The sequence below is a fragment of the Indicator indicator genome, chromosome 8, assembly GCF_027791375.1.
Source record: "Indicator indicator isolate 239-I01 chromosome 8, UM_Iind_1.1, whole genome shotgun sequence".
NCBI lineage: Eukaryota > Metazoa > Chordata > Aves > Piciformes > Indicatoridae > Indicator > Indicator indicator.
The window spans coordinates 20126405-20148783 of record NC_072017.1 but is presented as its reverse complement, the minus strand read 5'-3'; the positions used below and the strand labels follow the sequence as shown (position 1 = coordinate 20148783).

At 37.6% G+C, this 22379-nt stretch overlaps 2 protein-coding genes across 2 annotated transcripts in view; both read left to right on the top strand.

The window, feature by feature from the left end:
• The window catches only part of KLHL2 (kelch like family member 2), a 53975-nt gene extending 42166 nt beyond the window's left edge, over positions 1-11809 (top strand). The window contains exons 6-14 of the mRNA XM_054382785.1: positions 1277-1393; positions 2362-2511; positions 3553-3670; positions 4285-4482; positions 5208-5309; positions 6233-6361; positions 10565-10705; positions 10870-11013; positions 11645-11809. Coding sequence (XP_054238760.1) covers positions 1277-1393; positions 2362-2511; positions 3553-3670; positions 4285-4482; positions 5208-5309; positions 6233-6361; positions 10565-10705; positions 10870-11013; positions 11645-11673 — 1128 coding nt within the window. The 3' untranslated portion in view covers positions 11674-11809. The remainder of the gene's footprint in view (positions 1-1276; positions 1394-2361; positions 2512-3552; positions 3671-4284; positions 4483-5207; positions 5310-6232; positions 6362-10564; positions 10706-10869; positions 11014-11644) is intronic.
• Positions 11810-15580: 3771 nt separating this feature from the next.
• Positions 15581-22167, top strand: MSMO1 (methylsterol monooxygenase 1). The gene is made up of 5 exons (XM_054383219.1): positions 15581-15835; positions 16867-17015; positions 17839-17965; positions 19624-19778; positions 21960-22167. Exons 1-5 carry the CDS (start codon positions 15581-15583, stop codon positions 22165-22167), a joined length of 894 nt encoding a protein of 297 aa, XP_054239194.1.
• Positions 22168-22379: the final 212 nt, after the last annotated feature.

The following is a 22379-nucleotide window of genomic DNA, read 5'->3' as shown; positions in this document are numbered from 1 at the left end:
TGTTTCCTCAGTGAAGTTAGGCATGCATTGTCATGTCTAAAAGAGGTTTCCCAGAAGTGTTGTCAGTCTGATGTTAAAAATTAATTTAAACTCTTGAAAATCCTTCAACTGTATTAAATCACATTGTCCTTTATTCTTTGAAAAAATGGCAACTAAGTTAAATGGAAACTCCTTCTCATGTTCAAGCAGAAGACATGCTGTGAGTCACACTCGCAGGAATTTGGTTTGCCCAGGGATAAGTAACTCAAAAATAGTAGTTCAAAGAGCAAGTATGTGCATCTTCAAACTTTACCATCAGCAGTCTCACTAACATATTAAAACTCTGTAGATATGTGGGCTGTTTAGCCCAACTGAACAAATGTGGGTTGCAAAGAAGATGGCTAGACAGCTTGATATAAGCAAGCCTGAGTTTAAATATATGTTGGTTCACCTACAGCTAGATCTCATTCTTTTAAACCAATTTTTTGAAACATGGTCTTCAGTGAGCCCAGTGTATCTCTTTGAGCCTATAATGGTTTTCATGTTGTAGATGTATTGATTTTTGAGTACATCGATTTAAACTATGCTGCTTTTCTTTTTTCCAAGGAGTATATAGTTGTATTAACACCTCTTGTTCAAATGAGGCTAAATAGTTTTCAAAACCATGTTTGGCTAGGCAGCATTTGGTGTTAAAAGCTCTTTGAAACTTTGAATCCAAGAAATATCTGCTTAAACTGCAAGTAGCAAAGTCATGTTGGTGTTCCCAGAATATGCTGAAGGCCTGACTCAATCAGTTTTTGATACATGTGATGCTGCATCTATGGAGGGTAATTTAAGGCTTTCATGTTCTAGTGTATGATGAACTGTTGTGCAATAAAGAATCTAGGTTTGGCATCACTTCGCCTAGAAGGACTCAGTGATTGTAATTTTGAATGATGATGTGGCTGGTCTTTAACAGAAAGGAAGAAAAGTATAAGGATTGTGATATCGCTGCTGCTGTGTGGATTGTTTACCTAGTTTAATTGGATTTTCAGTATCAAGGAAATTATTGTGTATATTTTATCAGTGTAGCGCAGCTCTCCTTGAAACACCAGAAGAGGAGTGATATAAAAAGAGACTGTTTATAGCATCTTCAGAATTTTGTAGTGGGTAAATATGGAAATAATGGGAGTTGTAACTGCTGTCGTCTTTTCTCATGTAGGAATTTTAGTATAAGCAAAAACTGGGTTTGAGACACATATTTTTATACTGCTGAATTTGTAAGCCAAGGGACTCACACTTGTTTGTTTTCTGGAAGGTATTTGAAGCAGTGATAGCGTGGGTTAACCATGACAAAGATGTAAGGCAGGAGCTAATGGCACGCCTGATGGAGCATGTTCGGCTGCCTTTGCTTTCCCGCGAATATTTAGTTCAGGTATGCAAAAAGGAATATTAATTCTTCTGCATGTGAACATTTCACTTTATTTTTTTAAAGCCAGATGAGTAATTTTAAACAGTGTAATGCAGTATGTTAACTGATAGTAGTAAAACTAAACAGACAGCCACCATTACCTATGTGCACACATGCACACACAGACAGAGTCAAATGAGAGATTGTCACATAGAGGATATCATATATAAGTGATTTATCTGTTTGGCTGACTACTCATCCTGCTACACTAGTAATCTGAATTATTTAATTAGCTGAGATCAGGTTAGTTTTTACTTTTTAACAGGATGATTAATACAACACTTTGTAAGTGAATTTTAAACTTCAGAATTGAACCTAAGTTCAGTGATAAGAAAAAAGCATTTCTTTCAAATATAATACATTTTTTTCAAAATTTATAAGATCATTTTGAGTAATTAGGTGTCAGGTCAAATATTTAAGACTGAAAATACCAGTTTGTTATAAACATTTGTTAGTAGGTATAGTAGCAGGTTGGTGGGTGTTTATTTTAGAAATTCTGGGGTTTGTCATGTGATTTTCCTCTACTTCTTGTGGATGGTTTTGGGGGCTTTGTTTTGTATTGGGGTTTATTTTCTTGCTTTTGTGGGTCTTAATGTTTTGTTTTGCTGTTGTGATTTATCTAGTTAGTTAAATTCTTCTCCCCACCTCTTTCCTTAATATGTTCCATACTCAGTATTTGAAAAGTCAAGAAATGTGCTTGCTTGTGAGGAAGTAATTTACCTTGCCTAACACTGCTTCTTCTACATCTCTTAATTAGTAGAATCAATTTTTTTTTCTTCAGTAACTGCATGTTGCCATCATGTAAATTCATGTCATGGTTAAATTAGTGTAAAAAATGAGAGTAGTCTGCATTTGTGTGATGTAACACAGGCTTGCTTGTGTTTGACTTCCTTAACATACTCAGACCTTGTTAAATTTCTATTAATAAACAGAGAGTTGAAGAAGAAATATTGGTTAAGAACAGCAGTGCTTGTAAAGATTACCTCATTGAAGCTATGAAGTATCACTTGCTGCCAACTGAGCAACGAGCATTGATGAAAAGCACTCGAACGAAGTTGAGAACACCTGCTAGCCTCCCAAAAGTAAGCCCTTATTTTAACAAAGCACTCACTTCTTAAAACTCCAGTTTAAAAGATGTCATGAGAATGTGACCATCACTTGGCATATTCCCACAAAAATTTTCATACTATTTATCACAAAAAGATGAAAAGTGATTATACTCCATACAACTTGTGATATAGATGCTTTAGTCTCCCACCTATCTTTCCCATGCATACTCTCCCTCCCCCCACCAAAAACCCTGACCAAACAAAATCACCAAAAATAAAACCTCTTCACATTTTATTTTTGGAGGTTTTGTTTGGTTGGGTTTTTTTTAGTAAGTTCTTCAGCATTTGAGAAATATATAATTATAGGCCTGGTATTAGAGAGGAAGCAAGCCTGTTTCTTTAAAAAAACAACAACAAAACACAAAAACAAACAAACAAACAAACAAAAAAAAAAAACCTGCACAAAAAACCCCACGAAAACCCAACCAAACAACAACAATAAAACCCTAAGACTGAAGCTTCTGAGTTTGAGCATTTATTACATTTTTAGCTAAGTATAGTCTTTTGTTTTTCTCAAAAGAAAACAGAGCAAACATCAGGTATTAACATCTTTCCAGTGCAGTAAATAAGTTTTCTCATAGTGCTATTATGTCAAGTGCAATAAAGGAATAGGAGATTCCATTCAGTAGATTAAGCACGTTTCTTTCAAGGGAACCAGGTAAGGCTGCTCTGTGATGAATGGTCACAGTTCCACATAGATACTGAATTCTCATACCCGTGGACAGAGCAGAGTAAGAAAATAGAGCAGGATCTGCCCTGTTTGTAGGAGCTCTATCTAGATTGTAATTGCTTCCTGCTTTTTTATCTCAGATATTTCCTGTGGAGGCCATGATTGTAATTTGCGTGTGTTTTTTAAAAAAATAATTTTGCCTAGTTTGTAAGATTCAAATTCCTTAATGTAGGAGAACCATCCTTTAATTATTTCTTTTACAGAATTTTGGTTTTAACACTTTTTTTGGATCATTCTGTTCCTCTCATACATGCAAATAATAAATATTATCATCTCCCTTTTAGTTGATGATGGTTGTTGGAGGACAGGCACCAAAGGCAATTCGCAGTGTTGAATGCTATGATTTTAAAGAAGAGCGCTGGCATCAGGTAGCTGAATTGCCTTCCAGAAGATGTAGAGCAGGTAAACAATGCCTAATTTTTTATTGTGATTGGTAATGCTGCATAAAACATATGTTCTTTGAACAGACTGAAGATACTTATCCGAGAAGAGCTAAGATTTAACTTCACTGATCATCCTTAAAATGCTAATTACTTGTTAATCTAGAAAAATAGAAGCATGATAACTTGATCGTAAATTGTTCTTTGGTTGGTAATCTTTAGAATAAACTGCTTTATTACCTCACATAAATACAAAGGATAAATTACATATTATTGCATTATAATAACAAGTAATTTTACTATTAAAATACTCTATTATTATTAAATTAGATGAAGAATGTGAAGAAGTAACCAACTGATACTAAAAATATCAAAATGTGATCTTAAAGCAGCTATCTCCACAAGAAGAAATTCAGCAAACCTGATATTCAGAAGTGTGAGATGTTGCTAACAAAGTGTCAGAATTTGAAGTGCTTAACCTTGGAATGAAGCATGGCTCTAGGGACACAGTCAAAAGCCTGATAGTGTAGTGAGTACTGTAAATTTTGTCAAGTATCTGCATACTTAGGGCAGTATGGGATGCAATGAACTGTTAGGCTAAATCACTGATCTTTCCTCCCCGTTTCTTTGCTTCAGGAATGGTGTACATGGGAGGCATGGTTTATGCTGTTGGTGGTTTTAATGGCTCTTTAAGAGTGCGCACAGTAGATTCCTATGATCCAGTGAAGGACCAGTGGACGAGTGTTGCAAATATGCAAGACAGGAGAAGCACGCTGGGAGCAGCAGTATTAAATGGTCTTCTTTATGCTGTGGGAGGATTTGATGGGAGTACAGGTATTTTTGCTTTTATCTGCTGCCGATTTGCTTTCACTAGTTTTGCCCTAAGATTTGAATGTCTGTTTCCTGGAAGCTGTGATGAAACCAAGCATGAGGGCAGCCAGGCATTTTGTTGAGTGCAATGTGCTTTATTGGTCACATCCTTCTTCCTGAACTGTGAACTGTTTGCTCCTCCCTTAAGAGTTTAGGCTAAATAACTTTGACAAGTTCCCTTTCAGTGTTCCTCCTATGGCCATAGAGTCATTAACTCATGGAAGATATGAGCAGAAATACTACATGGTCTCTTTTTTTCCATTTGAAATCTATTTCTGCATTTTCAGGTACTGTAAACAGGATTACAAACACAGAATTACCTGTGGGAAGCCTTTGGACACAAACTGTTCATTCCTTTCACAGATGCATTAAGCATCCTTGTCCTTAATAACTGTTACTGAAGTATATGTAGGACAGAGTAAAGTGACTTAATTAAAAGAAAGAAAAAGATCCAAAGAAAAATTTTCAGAGTTGCACAGAAGCTTTTATTAATTTGCCCATTTTGAGACACCAAGAATGGGTTGACTGTAATTGGCTGTCTAAAGGACATCACTTGTGCCTTTTACTTAGTAATTAACAGTGCTTAAGATGAAATAATTCCAATTTTCAGATATAAAGAATTTCCTAGAAAATAGGTAGTATGCTGCACCTGTATTTAGAGAGAAATTAATGCTATATTGTCTTCACAGGCTTATCGTCAGTAGAAGTTTACAATTTGAAGACTAATGAGTGGTTTCATGTAGCTCCAATGAACACAAGAAGAAGTAGTGTTGGTGTAGGTGTTGTTGGAGGTAAGCTGAAAATTATACTAAAAAGAGGGGGAGAAATGCAGTAATTTATCCTACTACCTTGTTTCACTTTTCAAAATATTCAGATTTATATTTTTACTGAACCTTGTAATTCAAACTCTATGAACAATACGTAATTGTTCTGCTTGGTTTTAAATTTTTTAGCATAGTTGTTTTAAATTTTTTTTCAGAGCCTCAACTGTGCCTAAGGCAAACTGAGGAGAAGCTTGCTAAGAATGCATGCTCTAGGTTACGCATGTCAGCAAAGCTAGAGAACTTGATTACTGAAGTGATGACCTTATACATTTGTCTTTAGTGATGTGGCACTGCAGTATTGTCAACTCTGTTATCTGTGGCTGACCTTGCTGGTTGCATGCTGGGGACGATCTCAAGGACAGTGGCAGCAAAACTGCTGACTTTCAAGTCAGCTTAGTGGTGAATAACCTGGTGTTGCTTACACAATGCAGACCTGAGCTGGCTCTTGGGTCTTAAAACAGTTTTCAGTGTATATTTAACTGCATAGGAACCCCTGCTGTTTCTGATCAAAAAATGCCAACTGTTCAAGTCATTGCAATCTGAATTTTTGGTATTTCTAGGAAACTTGCTTGCAAGCTTCCAATGTTGGGCATAGTTGAATTAGCTTGCTTTTGAACAATTCTTAATTACAACAGTGTAAAGTACCTTTCTATTTCAGTTAAGCAATTAAAAAAAAATCTTTTGACTCACATTGTTCTAATTAGATGCTGGCTGCCTTTTACATTCTGAAAACACAGTAACTATAGTGTACTATCTTAAACTATTTACAGAACACAGGCTCAATAACTGATTGACGACAGGTGCTGATTAGTAGCTAATTGAGAGAGCTATGTACCAATATAGTCTGTGTGCATTCGAAATTTGTAGGTTTCTGTTGGTTTCCCTTCTAGGTAAACTGTATGCTGTTGGTGGCTACGATGGGGCGTCACGTCAGTGCCTTAGTTCAGTAGAATGCTATGACGCTAATGCAAATGAGTGGACCTATGTTGCAGAAATGAGCACTAGACGGAGTGGAGCAGGTGAGTGGACTAGAATCAACTGTCATTGTAAAACTGAAACAGATTTGTGATTTTAAAATGTAGCTACAAATAGAAAAGGTAAGCCAAAGTGTGAGTCAAATGGAATGTCTTAGTCTTAGATGAATGATATATCGCAAATACAAAACTCTCCTACAGAGTAAGATTCAATCTGTTAAATGCCTTTGTTAGCTTTTTTTATACTTTTCATATTCCTCTTCTTCCCATAACTTCTGAAGTTTTTAACATGTAGACTAATGTGCATTGATTGTGACAATCAGTTTGATGTCACTGAAGTATCAAAATCTACATGGCCAAGATGGAAAAAAAAGTCATTTCTTCAAAGATGTCTCTTTGCCAGTATGGGGCTGAGATTTTTAATGGCATATTCACGTTGACTTTACATGTGAACTGTGACTAGATTCCCACCTCTCTGGAGGACTTGTTCTACTTTCTGATTCACTGCTGGAAATTTTGTCCTTGTTCATTTCTAAGTTTGCATTACTGTTTTCATCCTATTACTTCCACTTAGTACCTTTGTTTCGTCCTCAGTAAATCTTCTTATCACCTGGTGTTAACATCCTTAGAATATGTATAGGCTACTACATGTTATCCTTCCTTATTGTTTATCCAAGGCATATCCATTTATTTCTTTATAATCTTAAAAACCCCTTCTTTATTTTTTCATGGATTTTTTTTGTCCTTCTTTGTGTGATTCTTTCTCTTAAAGACATCAAAAGTGCCTGTGGCATTCTGCTTTTGTTTAACAAAATGGTGCTTCCACAGCTCCATACCAGCTTTAGCATTTTCATTATCTATTTATATTACAGACTCAAATCTCATTTACTGTTCACTGTCCTCTATTTGTCTTTTGGTATTTCAGGTTTTTTCAACTCGCAGAAGTTGTTTTATTTCTCTAGATACGTTCCTATGGACTTTTTCAAGTTAAATGGCATGATACTATTTTTCTATGTATATTTTTTTCAGTTATTCAAGTTTTTTGCCAAGTACTCAATGATGCTTTGTAATACTACCTTTCAAATGTCTACTGATAATTGCATTAATGTGCTTCATATTTGGAAGAGATGTTGCTACTGGATAGATTTCTAATATATTCAGTAGATGATTAATAGTTATCTCAGCTTTTCATCTTGCCTTCCAGTATTCTTTATTAACTCTGAAGAGTTTTTAATCTAAATAATGATGTTTAAAGCAAGTCCAAATTATTTCAAAATAAATATATAAAATTATTAAAATAGATACTTCCAGTATACCCATACAAAATCAGCAAGCCGATATGTCTCTTATTGCTAAAAGTTATGTTTTGATTGTGTTTCTAAGCTAAACCTATGATGTTAATGAAGAAAACATGATACAATGTATCTCAAGAAAAATTAATTGTCTTGTGGAACTTCTAGTTACTCAGTTTGTACACCTCCGAAGTAAATACTGGATTAAAAACTGGCCAGAGTTTCAGTAAGGCTATTGTTAAATAGTCCTGTCTGATCTTGGCAGGTTTGGAGAAAAATATTTAAATAAATAAATGGGCTAATTACAAATATTATAAAGACAAGTAGTGCTTGGCAGGTTGTGGTAAATCTTCACTTTTGCAGTTTGCCAGCAAATTTTATCTCAGCGTTGGGTTTTTTTCTTAAATACTCCATTTCTGCAGATTTTCATTGTGTTTACAGCCTATTTATATGCTAGATGTTTTCAGACTTTTTTCTTCACATGTTGAATAACTTCTACAACTCTGAAATTTAGTGTCTTACATAGCACTAACTATTGGGATCTTTCTGCCCCTTTCCTCCCTCCCTCCTGTTGTCCCAGAGTTCAGGGTTGTGTTTGTTTATTCAATTCTCCGCTGCCTTTTACCTTGTCCTCTGATTGGGAAAAAACAAACAAACAAACAACACAAAACCCGAACAAAACTAAAAGCCAAACAAAACAACAAAAGGAGAAAAAATAAATGTAGTCAGTTATTTCAGATTCATATAACTGAGTAAAATAATCAACATTCTTTTGTATCACTCTTTTAAATACATGGAAAATTATACTTGAGCATGGGGGGAGGAGTGGGTGGTAATGTGAAAATCCATGACTATTTATGAGCTTGGCTGTAATGGCCAAATATCCAAGATCATCAGAGCTGTTTCAACTGGTGATCAGTCCTGGTGTTGCTATGGGTATTAACTAAGGAGAATTTTGTTCCTGTATTAAATCTTTGGCTCTCTGGTCATCTCAAGGAACTTAGGCCTGTCTCTTCTGTTCCTACTGCTTCAGCTTCATTCAAAAGCAACTTCAGAGGTTAACCCTCAGTTACTCTTCTTTATTACCAACTGCTTCTCAGTTGATCAGTACGGGGACAGATCTGTTTCCAGCAACATATTGGGATGAGGAACTTCAGATCCAGATATAGGCCATTGGGAGGGATGAGAGATATAAGACAGGGTCCTGAAAAATGGGCAGGAAAGAAAAATTACAGAGGAAGGAGAACTAAGAAGACGGCAACCAGAGGATACAGACGGAAGGAGCAAGAAATAAGGTAGGACTTGGAAACTGGGTGTGGGATTAAGGGAAAATGAAGCACCAAAAAGAATTGAAGGACATTATTAAAAATAAGGAGCTACCAAAGGAGGGTATAGGAAAGTCAGTAACCATGCAAGAAACCTGGGTGGGGAGATTCATATCACATCACATATTTAAACTAAAAATCTTAGCCCTTCCTCTAGCTCTATAATGTTTAATCTTACAAAAGATTAATATTATATTATCCTGTCTAATGAACTGTGATGTGAGAGAAAGAAAAGCTGTCACACTATACCATGACATGATAGTTAGAAATAATAGCAATAAAAATGAAATAAATTAACTGGGAAGGATATGGAGAAATGTTAGTAGTGAATATCACTGATAAAGTATTAGCATGATTTATAAAACAGTGTCCTATTAAGAAACTATTTTTCAGAATTGCAGTACCAATTCACTCTTCTATGTTTCTTCCCCCTCTTCCTTTAATTATTAAAATCTTTCTTTTTAGTAAAAAAAAAAAAAAGATATTTCAGTAGGAGTCATTTCTCTCCCCATATAGGAATATATGTTAGATAAAATATTAGTGATATGTTTTCAAAGATTTTTTTAGCTGGCTATTAATGTCTCTGGATTCTGGGGTTTTTTAACCTATCTTTTTCTTTCTTTTTTTTTCCCCCTGAAGGACTGAACTGATCTTTTGCATTCATATTTGCTGCTTCCATTTAATAAAAATTTTAAGTTGTGCCCTTTCCATGGAACCCTTTAAGAACTGTGTTTGCAAATCTGTATGTCATTGTTGAGTTTTGTATCTTAAATGTGTAGCGTTTTTTTTCAGTTGTCTTCATTACTAATAAGTTTTAATGCAAACCCCACCTACGTTTCTGTTAAAAAAATCTATTATGCGTGAGTTCCAATAGTGCATTTTACTTCCCCTATTGCAATCTGTTCAATATGTGCAGCCCAATTAGCAAGTAGATATAGATTAGCTTTATTTATTGCTTCATCCCAAGAGTAAAGATCAGTAAACTTTTGTTGTAACAGAGAACCTAAGAGCGAAGGAGACCCTTTAATAACCTTTTGGATATTTTGATAACTGAAGCTTCCTTCAGGGAAGCTTGGTGTTCTCCTGCACCTAGTCCTGGGGGTGCTCAGTCTTTACTTTTGTTTCATAAATATATATGTTTACATGGTATTCCAGTGCTTCAGTGGAATCATCCCTATAGTGTACTGTCTACCCATTCAGGTTTTTTCCTCTATACTACACAGTTTTTACTTACTAAAAATGCACTTATGCTTTATCATCTTGTCAGATTTCTGTTATGCTGGCTGAGCACACTGTCTCATTTACTGTCACTTCTAATGAGTCCTAAATTTCAACAGTCCTCATTTTCTTGCACGTTTATCGTCCAAAAACTTTCTAAATCTTCTGTTGCAGAATAGTTCTGGTCTTTATGTGCTGCAGTATGGTAGATGGGCACGTAAGACATTTTATCAGTGTCTTGCTGTATTTACTGTCTTTTTTGCTTTAATACATCCTAATCCAAATGTTGTTTGAAATAGTTCCTAAAGTAGGCTGGATGAAGGATTTATGTTAGTGAACATAATGTTTGTTCTTTCTCCTGTATATCAGTCAAAATCTTCTCTGGTTAATTCTGAGTATTTTCATGTTTACAGGTGTTGGTGTGTTAAACAATTTATTGTATGCAGTAGGTGGTCATGATGGTCCTTTGGTAAGAAAAAGTGTTGAAGTGTTTGATCCCCTTGCCAGTACTTGGAAGCAGGTTGCAGACATGAACATGTGCAGAAGGAATGCAGGTATACACAACCATTACTTTAAAATGGTGGTTATATAATTGTTTGTAAACTGCATGTTCCTGGATTTCTGCTGCTTTCATAATGTGGCAGCATAGAAAACTATGCATTTGTGGGGTGAACCAGCCAGTTGTGAATTTTCATATTGGTTTCCTGCCTTTTTTCAGGTGTTTGTGCTGTAAACGGTCTCTTGTATGTAGTTGGAGGAGATGATGGTTCCTGTAATTTATCAACGGTGGAGTATTATAATCCAACAACTGATAAATGGACAGTTGTGTCATCCTGTATGAGTACAGGAAGGAGCTATGCAGGTAACATCTATAGATATTTTTTGACAGACTTTTTACACTGTAACAGCTAGGATAAGAAATTTGACAAAACACTCAAAAGCTTGTCTAAAGTAAACCCCAAGATACTAGAATGAGTATGAAGATTCCAATGCTACATTTTCAATAGTGGCTTCAAACAATTAGTCACTACAAGGAAAACAATGGTATTAAACTATATTCAAGAAGGTTTAGTGTGTAATGTAAAGATGATTCTGGTATGACCAGTCCTTTTTTTAACAAGAGATTTGCATCTTAATCTGTGCAGGTCCAATTCTGAAGATCTTTGGAGTCTGACATTTAGAAAACAAGAGCTGTTTCAGCAATCTTTTTCTTCAATAATTGTACTTTTTCAACTGAGTTATTCAAGTCAATGTTAAGGTTCTATCTTCCTGATAATAAATTAAACTTCAGTAACAGCAATTTTTTCCAGAACTTTGCACTGATTCAGACAATTTCTGTCAGAGAAAGAAATAGAGAAAATATGAACAGTGATGCAGGCACACATTATTCTGATGTTATTCTAGCATAACACAATTGTAACATTATTATATTTTTATTTTCAGATTTTTAAAAAAATAATACTTAAAGACTGATTCCTTCCCCCCCACTCTAGGTGTTACAGTTATTGACAAACCATTATGATCAGTAAAAGGATTTCCAACTTGATTATGCACTAGAAGCAGTCTTCAACAAGTATATTTGAAGTGACTGAGAATCTACGCACTTCTCTACTTGTAGCTGCACCTTGAGTCACAGTGGAAGATGTGACTGTCTACAATTACAGATGACAGACGATGAAGATTACTCTAGGTAGAAGCAGTGTGTAGGATTATTCTGCAGTTGAGCAGAAGCTGATTGAATTTTTGAAGTCTAGTGGACCTTTTTTTTAATTGCAAGGTCTTGAAAAAAAAAAAAAGCCACTTTCATAAGGACCAACTTATGTCAGTTGTGACTGAGAAATGGATTGTCAGTGAAGAATGGTGTGTATTCTGGTGAAAGTAAATTTTTGTCTTATTTTTTCCAGAGACTAATAAATATATTTAAAGAAATGAACCGTCGGTCTTCATAGTAGGTATCGAATCCCACATCAGTAATTCATGCTGGCATGGGGTAACTTTGTTTCCTTTTATAAAACTTTTGTTACATAACTATACTAGGTGCATATGTTTGTGTGAGCAACTCAATTCTTCAAAACTGATTTTAGTATTTATAATTTGGCACAGTACTTTGAATATGTCAGTACTATGTTGTAAAACAGAGTTGTATTTTTTGATATGTAACAATGCTTAACACTACTAATTCCCGCTGAAGGAGATCAGAGATGGTGTAACACTTATTGAACAAGTGTAATTTCAAGATCTTTTTAATAAAAATGTTGTCTGTACTTACATTTTTTTTCCTGTTCCAATTTTGGTTGCATTTAGATGTTTCTTCTTTCTTACCTTTTTATCCAAAAATTGGCATGAAAATAACTGAAAATTTATAATGAATGTATGAAATTGCATTGAACTTGCATGGTACTAAGGCCTCTTTATGCGTGTAACCTTAGCTTCTATTAGCTAATATCTGAATATACTGTATGTGGCCATGCTTATAAAGCAGCTTATTTTTATTCACTCTTGGATGGCCTCCTTTTAACATGACCAAAGTTACTGTCATATTTGAGACATTTTCTTCAAATAAAAGTTTATATATGGTTTCCTAATGCAAACAAGTCGCTTAAAACTCATGTTTCTCAATGCAGGTGTCAATCCAAGTAATATTGACATCAGTGATGGTAATTTTTTCGGGAGGGTGGGCAAGGTGGTATTCTAAAGGTCTGAATGCAAGCAAATCGAAAATCATTATAAAGGTTTAGCAACTTTTCATACAGATATCACTGGTTTGCTACCCATCAATTTCTGAAAGCTTTGGTTTTCAATTTGGGTAGTCGCCACTTCTAAGTTCACTGAACAATTTGAGCTGTAATATTAACGTCCAAGTTGAGAATAATAATTCTTTTTGGTACACACTGAAATTAAATGGATGATTGCACCTTTACTGCTGACCTTGTATGACAGTGGATTAAGGTAGTACGTTTCATTTGACTTTTATATTTGCATTTGTAGAATTTTCCTCACATGACACCAAACTCAATGAATGGGGTTCTGGTCCATCACTACCCTGTCCTACCCTTCTGCTTCAGTCCTTCTATTTACTGTGCGTAGGCTCTACGGACACTACTCTCCCCGTCCCCTACCCTGCGCTCTGCAGGCCGGGGCTGCGCCTCCCCAGGAAGAGATGATGAGTCACAGCGCACCCCTGCCGCGCCACGCCTGCAGAAGAGCTAATGAAATCAAACGAAGCGTCAGGAGCATCGTGGATGGTGCTAACGGACAATGAAGACTCCGCTCGGGAATGGTTCCTTCCCTCGTACCAGTCACCGCCCCTTGGGCCGCTCTCCCACTCCCCGTCTCTGCCGGCGACATACTTCTCAGAAACTCCTGCAGCCGGTCACGCCTATGGTCTGCCGTGTGGAGACGTGCGGCGAGCTCCAAACGCAGAGCCCCACCCGCCTCTGCCCACCTGAGGTGCCAGTTCCTCCTCATCACGTCTTTGACGTCACCCGGCCTCTCTCCCGTCTCATTGGCCTCACGCCGAAGTCTCACTATCCTCACTCCACCCCTTCAGCCAATCGGTGCGTGGGATCCGCAGCTCATTCCGTCCCTCCTCACGCCTGACTCTTCGCCGGTGCCGCCATCCAGCCAATGGGCGCTGCGACGGGTGGTGCTGCGCGACCAATGGGAGCGTACACTTGAAGAACCGGCGGCCCGTGCGGTTGTTATTGCTACGGCTGGCGCTGCTGCCGCTCTTGCCGATTCCCCCACGGCCTGAGGGGTTGTCGCTGGCAGCAGGTGAGGGTGCGCACGGAGGAATGCGGGGGGCGCGGTTGCGGCCTGACCTACGGGTACCTGTGCCGTTGTCAGGGTGTAGGCGCCTGGCCGGCTGTGCGGCTCGTCCTGGTGGCACGCGCGTACTGCGCGGCAGCGCGCTACCCGAGCCGCTCCCAGCGGTGGGGCGGCTGTGAGTGGGTGCTCGCGGCTGCACGGCTCCCTAGGTAGCTCCTGAGCGGGCGTTACCGCCCTGCGTGTGTGCGGCCTGTGTCAAGGGCTTTCCGCTTCCTCGCAGGGTCCTCGCGCGAACTGGGCTGGACTTTCCGGACGAGCCTGATCAGGCGCAGCCTGGCCTCTGGTCCCTTAGCTAGCCGACTCGGTTTTCCGGAGGGTAAGTAACCTTACTTGGCCATTGGCTCAGGAGCTCGGGTTTAAGCTTTTTTTGTTACCTGCTATAATGTGCTTGCCGTTAATCAAATGTTACTGATTATCGCGTATTTGTTGTTAATAAGAAATGGTGCCCTTGCTAGGAAAAGAAAATGATACCTGGCATTGCTGGATACTGAGCTTAGTGCATTGTTTATGTTGGACCTATTCTGAGTGTGTGTTAGCTGTGGCCTAACCTATATCCTCTGGCCTGTAAGTGGGAGATAGATCTGTTAGAGGGGATCTAGAGGGGGGCCACCAAAATGGTCAGAGGGCACATTACTCTATGGCAGGGAGGCTGAGGGAGTTGGTGCATACGCCTGAAGATGTGAAGGCTCCAGGAACACCTAGGTGCAGCGTTTCAAAATAATGAAAGGGGCTTATAAAAAGGAGGCCTTTTTCCCAAGACCTGTAGGGCAACACAAGGGGCAGTGGTTTTAAACTGGAAAAAAAAAAAGGAGAGTAGGTTTGAACTGGGCATAAGGATGATTTGTTTTAGAATGAGAGTGGTGAGATGCTGGAACAGATTGTCCAGAGAAGCTGTGGATGCCCTATCATTGGAAATGTTCAAGGTAAGGTTGAACAGGGCTTTGACTGACATGATCTAGTGAAAAATGTACTTGCTCATCGCAATGAGTTCAGACTAGACTTTTAAAGGCCCTGTCAAGCTCAAACCAACGAGCATTCTAGTCTGTGGAAATGGCAGAAGTTCAGAGCATCTGTGGGAATGCTGTGGTGAAAATGCCATTACTTATGGAGAGGTGAATTGCCTCAAGCTAGCTGTAGTCTAAAGGCAGTCTGTTCTGTTGATGTAGTTTGCATGGATTCTGGCTCACAGCTATGAAAAAAAAAGTGAGGTTGGCTGATCAAGAGATCATAGTTAATTTAATTTCAAAATCTAATTTGAACCATTCTGTGCTTCTAGTACAGAATACCTTTATCTTGAAAAAAAAAAAATGGGGTAATAAGTAATATTTCTTTACCCTTTTGCTCTCTTGAGCTAATCTTAAAGCATGAAAGCTGATTGCCTCTTAAATAAATTTTAAGCTTTGGGTTTTTTACACTGTTCTGTAGAAAGAGACTCTGTCTTTCCCTTTGCTGTGTTTACTTTAAAATTAGGTAATGACTAAGATAAATAGTGTGGATTTTTTTCTGAAAATTAACTGTCATTTATTCAATTTTTCTCAAAATTCACAGGTTGCTTGGACAGCTGTAGAAGAACTGTACTTGTGATGTTTTATGTTTGAACGATGGCAATGAACGACAGCGTTAATATCTTGAACTCTGCTTATCTGGCAGTAGAATATATAGACTCTTTCTTGCCTGACAATCCCCTGCAGCAGCCATTTAAAAATGCCTGGAATTACATGCTGGATAATTATACGAAGTTCCAGATTGCAACTTGGGGATCACTTTTAGTTCATGAAGTTTCATACTTCTTGCTCTGTGTGCCTGGATTTGTTTTTCAGTTTATACCGTACATGCAAAAATACAAAATTCAGCAGGTAAGACAAAGTGGTCAGCTGTACACTTCCTGATTTATCTTTGAACATATAACTGCAATATCCTAGTTCCCATTTTATACTATCTGTATTCCTGTATCACTCAAACATCTTGGGAGTGACAGAGCAAAAATGCAATATGTGTGAGGACAGAAAGACAAATGGAGTGGTTTTGTTTTGGTTTTTTTGTTTCCACTGAGAGGGCAGACAGGGGTTTGGATTTTTCTTTCTACTATGGTGGTATAGAGAAAAAAGGGTATGTTAGTAAAGTGTTTTTTATATATATATATATATATATATATTTAGTTTATATGTCTGCAGGGGACGTGTGAAAGAGTCATAGCATCTGGTGTAGAAGTTTATCATAGTATTTTTGAAAGAATTACACGGTATACTTAATTAATAGCAAGTGTCTCTTTCAAAGTACCTCTATGCACACCCTCTTGAAAGGATTTTAAGATATTTTAACAATGGAGAAAGCCTGGGATGAACTGCACAGTCCTAATTGGTAGTAAAGACACGTCCAGCACCTAAAGATGATAATTTTCCTTCAGTTAATTGTAATATGAATTGTAAACTAATTACACTAGTTTCTGAAATTGCTACAGTAATCGGCAAGATGTTTCCCTGCAGAAGCTGAATGTTTTCAAGGCAACTTACTTGTTCACAAGCTTATATTTTCAGCTTCTCTGTGTTATTTTAACTACGGAAATACATTCTGTAGTGTGAAGAAGCAAACTTATATTTGTGTTAAACTGCTGAAATGTTCCTACTAATTACAAACACAAATAAAAAGAATAGTTTGGGGTGACTGGCAAAGACAACTTGTGTTAAGAAAGGCTTGCTTTATATTTTCTAGAAAGCTAGGTTAAAAAAGGTTTTGATGAAGCTAGTCCAATTCCAGTTACTCTATCATTGGAGGACTCACTGTCTGTCTTCTAAGGTGAAGTGAAACTGCCTCCGAAGTAATTTTGCAGCACTTCAGCTGTGTGTAAGAGATATGTAACAAAACCAATTCTCTTGCTTCTTTGTAGGATAAACCAGAAACATGGGAAAAGCAGTGGAAATGTTTCAAAACACTTCTCTTCAATCACTTTTTCATTCAACTTCCTCTGATTTGTGGCACCTATTACTTCACAGAATATTTTAACATCCCCTATGAGTGGGAAGAGATGCCTAGATGGTAGGTAGATTTTTCTCATATGTTGATGCTGAGTTACATGAGGGTGGAAGCAGAATATTTAACAAATTAGTGGCGTTAACTCTAAATGCAATAATTTTTGGTGATGTGAACTGTTCATCAATTTTGCTTCTGTTGATGCTTATCTGTAATAAGAGATAGTTAGAGCTTTCTATTTTTTTTTAATGCTCAGAAGAAGGGGGACTAGGAGGGAGTTTATTTCAAGTGAAGTAAGGTTCTTGATGGCATGGGTTAAATATTTTACTTTCTAGGGTTTTTAAACCAAGTGGGTTTTTTAATTTCTCCTAAGTGTTTCTTCCCTCCACCTTGTTTTATACCATAGCAGTGTGTTCCTTGAAGGAGTGATTGTATCATCCTTTTTTACATTGAACTGATATATTTTTAAACAAAGCTGAATTAGTTATAAATGTCACCTTCTCTCCCAGTTCCTACCCCCTGCTCTGATAGCAGTTATTTACAACAAAAGGTCATCGTTTTTGGAAGGCTATTTTCTGACTAGTTTAGATAGTTGATGTAGCTCTGGATGTTCTCTATAGACTGCTTCTGTAATGTTATAAAAACAGCTTGTTATACTGCATTTTAACTCACTTCAGGATATCAACAGGTGAGCTGATCAGCAGAATAGCTCCTGTACCTGGTAATTCATATTTTTAGTATGTTAAAAAGGTAGTATCAATGCGCTGTTACTCAGTCAGTAATAGATGTAAACATTTCCCACCCTTACTAGCATATAAAGTATTTTCCCTTTCAAGAGTGTGTGTCTGTCTGTATATTCTATAACTAATAGCTCTTCTGCTTTTTCAAGGTATGTTCTGGTTGCCCAGTGTTTTGGATGTGCAGTGATTGAGGATGCCTGGCACTATTTCCTGCACAGACTGCTGCATCACAAGAGAATATACAAGTATATCCATAAGGTTCACCATGAATTTGTTGTATGTATTTCTCAATATTTTTTTATACTTTTTAGTACATATAGTTTCATCCAACTTAAATGGCTCATTTGAAAGACTTCAGAATTTCATATCCCTCTGACAGTGAGATTAATGTATTTTCTTGAGCTCTTTGTCAAGAATATTGTAAAATCCATTTTAATTTTATTTCATTTAATGGGAATGGAAGATTGCACTCTTGTTGAGGTTTGGTCATATCTGTTGAGCTAAGTGGAGCAGACTTCTGAAAGTGTATTTATAGGTCTCATTGTTAGGGGAGGGGAAATGGTAGATTTCTGGGTTTGATATTTTCAGTTCACCACCTAGGTGTTACCCAGAGCATACTAATCCACAGAACATGATCCTGACAGATGACTCTGGCGTGGCCTGGGTGTGTGCAGCATGCTTGGTTCAGGGAAAGATTATAGCTTTGGATATGGGCCTCTGGAAGCAGTATAGCCAGTTGTGTGATACTGCATCAAGAGCACAGAATGCAGTACAGAGATATTTTGTGTGGTTCTGCGTTTAACAGTCGGTTGGAGCCGACATTGAACGCGACGTAATGAGCCGTGATTGACTGGAGGTGGCACTGTTCTCAGCCAGGCAGGGTGCAGCAGCGCTTACGCCTTGGGGAGAGATAACTGCGTTTAGATGGCAGCGTCTTAGGATCACAGAACTCAGTGCTACTGTGTTTTTTGTACTCTGCCTGCGGTAAACTGCAAACTTCTGAGCCGGGGTGGTTTATACAAGCTGTCAATAGTGGAGAAGCCTAGTATCCATTGATGCATGCTTATGTATCTACATGTGAGCAGCAGCTGCTGTTTTCCTCTTGCTCTTGGCAGTCTCTCGGGTCTCTAGCAGGAGCAGCTTCTGGCAGCTGTTCTTGAGAGTGGTTAGTAGTCCATGCAGAAGTGATCTATAATAGGCTGTTGGCTCTTTCCCTAAACATTTTCCTTGATGGTAATAAGTGATGATTTAAAAATCACACCTAAGCGAAAGTTGACTTTATTTTATTTTATGATAATTGAACTTCTGAACTTCAGAATTAGGTTAAAAGTTTTTAAACTCGTGTCTTTGTATGCTGTTCTTCTTTTGAAAATTCTCAGGAATGATGTGTGTGTATATATATATAAATATGTGAGGAAAAAGATGTTTTATTTCAATCTCAAAATAACATTTGGGAAGTATGAACTTATTTTTTTTTAAATCCTCAAAGTTGAGGGGGTTTAAAATTTTTTTTTTTTTTTCTTAATTCTAAGTGAATCCTGATTCTGAAAATACTTTGTTCGTTCTCCTGCTTCCAAGACTGGGTGTATAGTAAAGCTAATAGGAACTTGCAAAACAGTTTTATATTTGTTAAATAACTCTTTGGCCTGAGGTAATCTAAACCTAAGTAAAAGTTTCCAACTTCTAACTATTAGCGAAGTGTTTGCAATGTCTGACAGAATAGTAATACTTATGACCCAGGAATAGTGTTTCCTCAGCAAGGAGCAGAACATCTGTGGTAAGGCCCTTCCTCAGTCATACTATTTTTTTGCCCACAACATCACACTCTTTGTCCTTTTGTAGTCTCGTGGGATAACGGGGAGGGGAGAGTACCACAAAATGGTTGTTTTGATGTGGGGGGTATGTAAAACTGAAAATCTGTTATCTCTTTCTAGTCTCCATTTGGAATGCAAGCAGAATATGCACATCCTCTGGAAACGCTTATCCTCGGAGCTGGGTTTTTTATTGGAATTGTTGTTTTCTGTAACCACGTGGTTCTTCTGTGGGCATGGGTGATATGTCGCTTGATGGAAACCATTGATGTACACAGGTGAAATCTTTGTTGCTTTTAAATCATTTCTTTTTCACATCTCCCCTAAATCTGTCTCAGATTTACCATTTATTTTGTACTGAAATGCTTTTATGTGTCTTACAAAGAGCGACACAACCAGGACGGTTACCACTGTTTCCTATTTCAAGGTAGTGTTAAAAGCAAATCTTGCTGATTAAAAGAGTGCAGACTATCATCTAGAGAACCTCTGTAAGGGTTTTCATAAGCCAGGTGCCTCATTAGAATGTATGGCTTTTGATATTTTGTGTACAAGTGATTCTCTGCATATTAGTACACCAAAAATCAGTTACTACAGAAGGCGGTATTCCAGATGAGTTCTTTCTGTTAATAATTTGTCACATATATTTTTCTGGACAAGAGAATCTTTAGGCTATGCAACCAGTGACTCTCTTTAAAATAAATAAATAGATGCCTTTTGTTTGTTTATTTGTTAATACAAAGAACAGGACTTCTTATCTCTGCGGTAGAACTGACTTATTTCAAATGTGGCTTCAAAATGCTAGTGCAAATTCCAGTAGAATCATAGAATTGTTAGGGTTGGAAAGGACTTCAAGGATCATCTAGTTCCAACCCCCCTGCAATGGGCAGGGACACCTCACACTAGATGTGATTGCTCAGAGCCACATCCAGCCTGGCCTTAAAAACCTCAAGGGATGGGGCTTCCACCACCTCCCTGGGCAACCTGTTCCAGCGTCTCACCACCCTCATGGGGAAGAACTTTTTCCTAGCATCCAATCTGAATCTACCCATTTGTATTTTTTTTCCAGTCCCCCTAGTTCTGTCATTACCTGACACCCTAAGAAGTCCCTCCCCAACTTTCTTGTAGGTCCCCTTCAGATACTGAAAGGCCACAAGAAGGTCTCCTCAGAGCCTTCTCCTCTCCAGACTGAATAGCCTCAACTCTCTCAATCTGTCCTCATAGGAGAGGTGCTCCAGCCCTCTGATCATCCTTGTGGCCCTTCTCTGGACATGCTCTAGTACGTCCAGATCCTTCCTGTAATAGGGGCTCCAGAACTGGACACAGTGCTCCAGGTGGGATCTCACCAGAGCAGAGTAGAGGGGGAGAATCACCTCCCTTGACCTGCTGGCTATGCTTCTCTTGATGCAGCCCAGGACGTGATTGGCTTTCTGGGCTGCAAGTGCACACTGGTGGCTGATGTTGAGCTTCTCATTGACCAGCACCCCCACGTCCTTTTCTTTAGGGCTGTTCTCAAGCCAGCCCCTACTAAGCCAGTAGGCTGAGCTGGGTTCAGCTGCAAATGAATGAACTTTCCTGTGTTCAAGAGGAAGGGAATAGTAAGAGTTCATTTTTAAAATGCTAGCATTACACTTGACCTGGTATCTGTAAATATATTATGAAGCATAATAGTGTCTTACAGGAAGCTGTCAAGTGTTTTAGTGAAACATGAACTACTGAACATGAACATACATACCATTGCTGCTTTAGTTATATATTGCTTGTAGAATGAGAAGTATGTGTTGTGATATATCTTAAAGTAATAGGTGCAAAAAAAAAAACTTAAGGTGTTGATAGCAAATCACCTTCACTTTTCCCACTAGGTGGTGGTAAGATGCTTTCCAGTACTAGTAAGATAAAGAGTAAATCCCTCTAAAGCACACTGTTCTGGTTTTAACATGGCTTTCATAGTATATTTTGAATTTTGAGGAATTGCAATAAAATGAAAATAGGAGTAGAAATATTACAATTGTAGTTGATTTGAGATGCTGTTTTATAAGCAACTGAGCTGATTGTCACTAAAAGATAGTGTTATTTCTTCTTCCTCTTTCCTAATATCACTCTTAAGTTATTTAAAACTGCTAAACCAGCAGGAAGCAAACCACTGTGATTTTCTTTTTTTTTTTTTAGGTGACTTGCTTAATTATTTTTTTCTGTGTGTATGCATTGCTTGGTACAGTGAGTTGAAAAGGTTAGCAAGTGCCAAATATGTTGTAGGATAGTTTACAGAAGCATTTGACTAGGATAGAAGGAATAATTTTCCTATTAAGTCAGCATTACACTAATTATCTCAAGGCCTTATAATACCAAAAAAAGCTTTTAATTTTATAAAAACGACAAGTTAGTGCCTATATTCTGTAATTTTATATATGGGAAAATCTTTATCATAGCTGTTGTTTTTTGTTTGTTTTTCTCCCCTGTAGTGGCTATGATGTTCCACTGAACCCTCTTCATTTGGTGCCTTTCTATGCTGGTGCTCGTTTTCATGATTTCCATCATATGAACTTCATTGGAAATTATGCTTCAACCTTTACATGGTGGGACAGGATCTTTGGTACAGACTCTCAATTTATTGCCTATAAAGAAAAAGAGAAGAAGCAGCAACTCACAATGAAGAAGAAGGCTAACTAAATTTCCAGTGTAAAAATTCTGATGGTAATAGTAGTCAGCTTTTGCTTTTCTGTAAAGCAAAATAATGATTGGATGTTAAGCATAAATCTTGTTCCTTGGCTACTAAGTGGTAGGGAAAACCAGCTAATTACACTGCAGTATCTTCCTAATGGGAATGCTTTCTATTTTGTATGTAAGTACTGCATATATTTTAACTACAGATTTAAAGATGA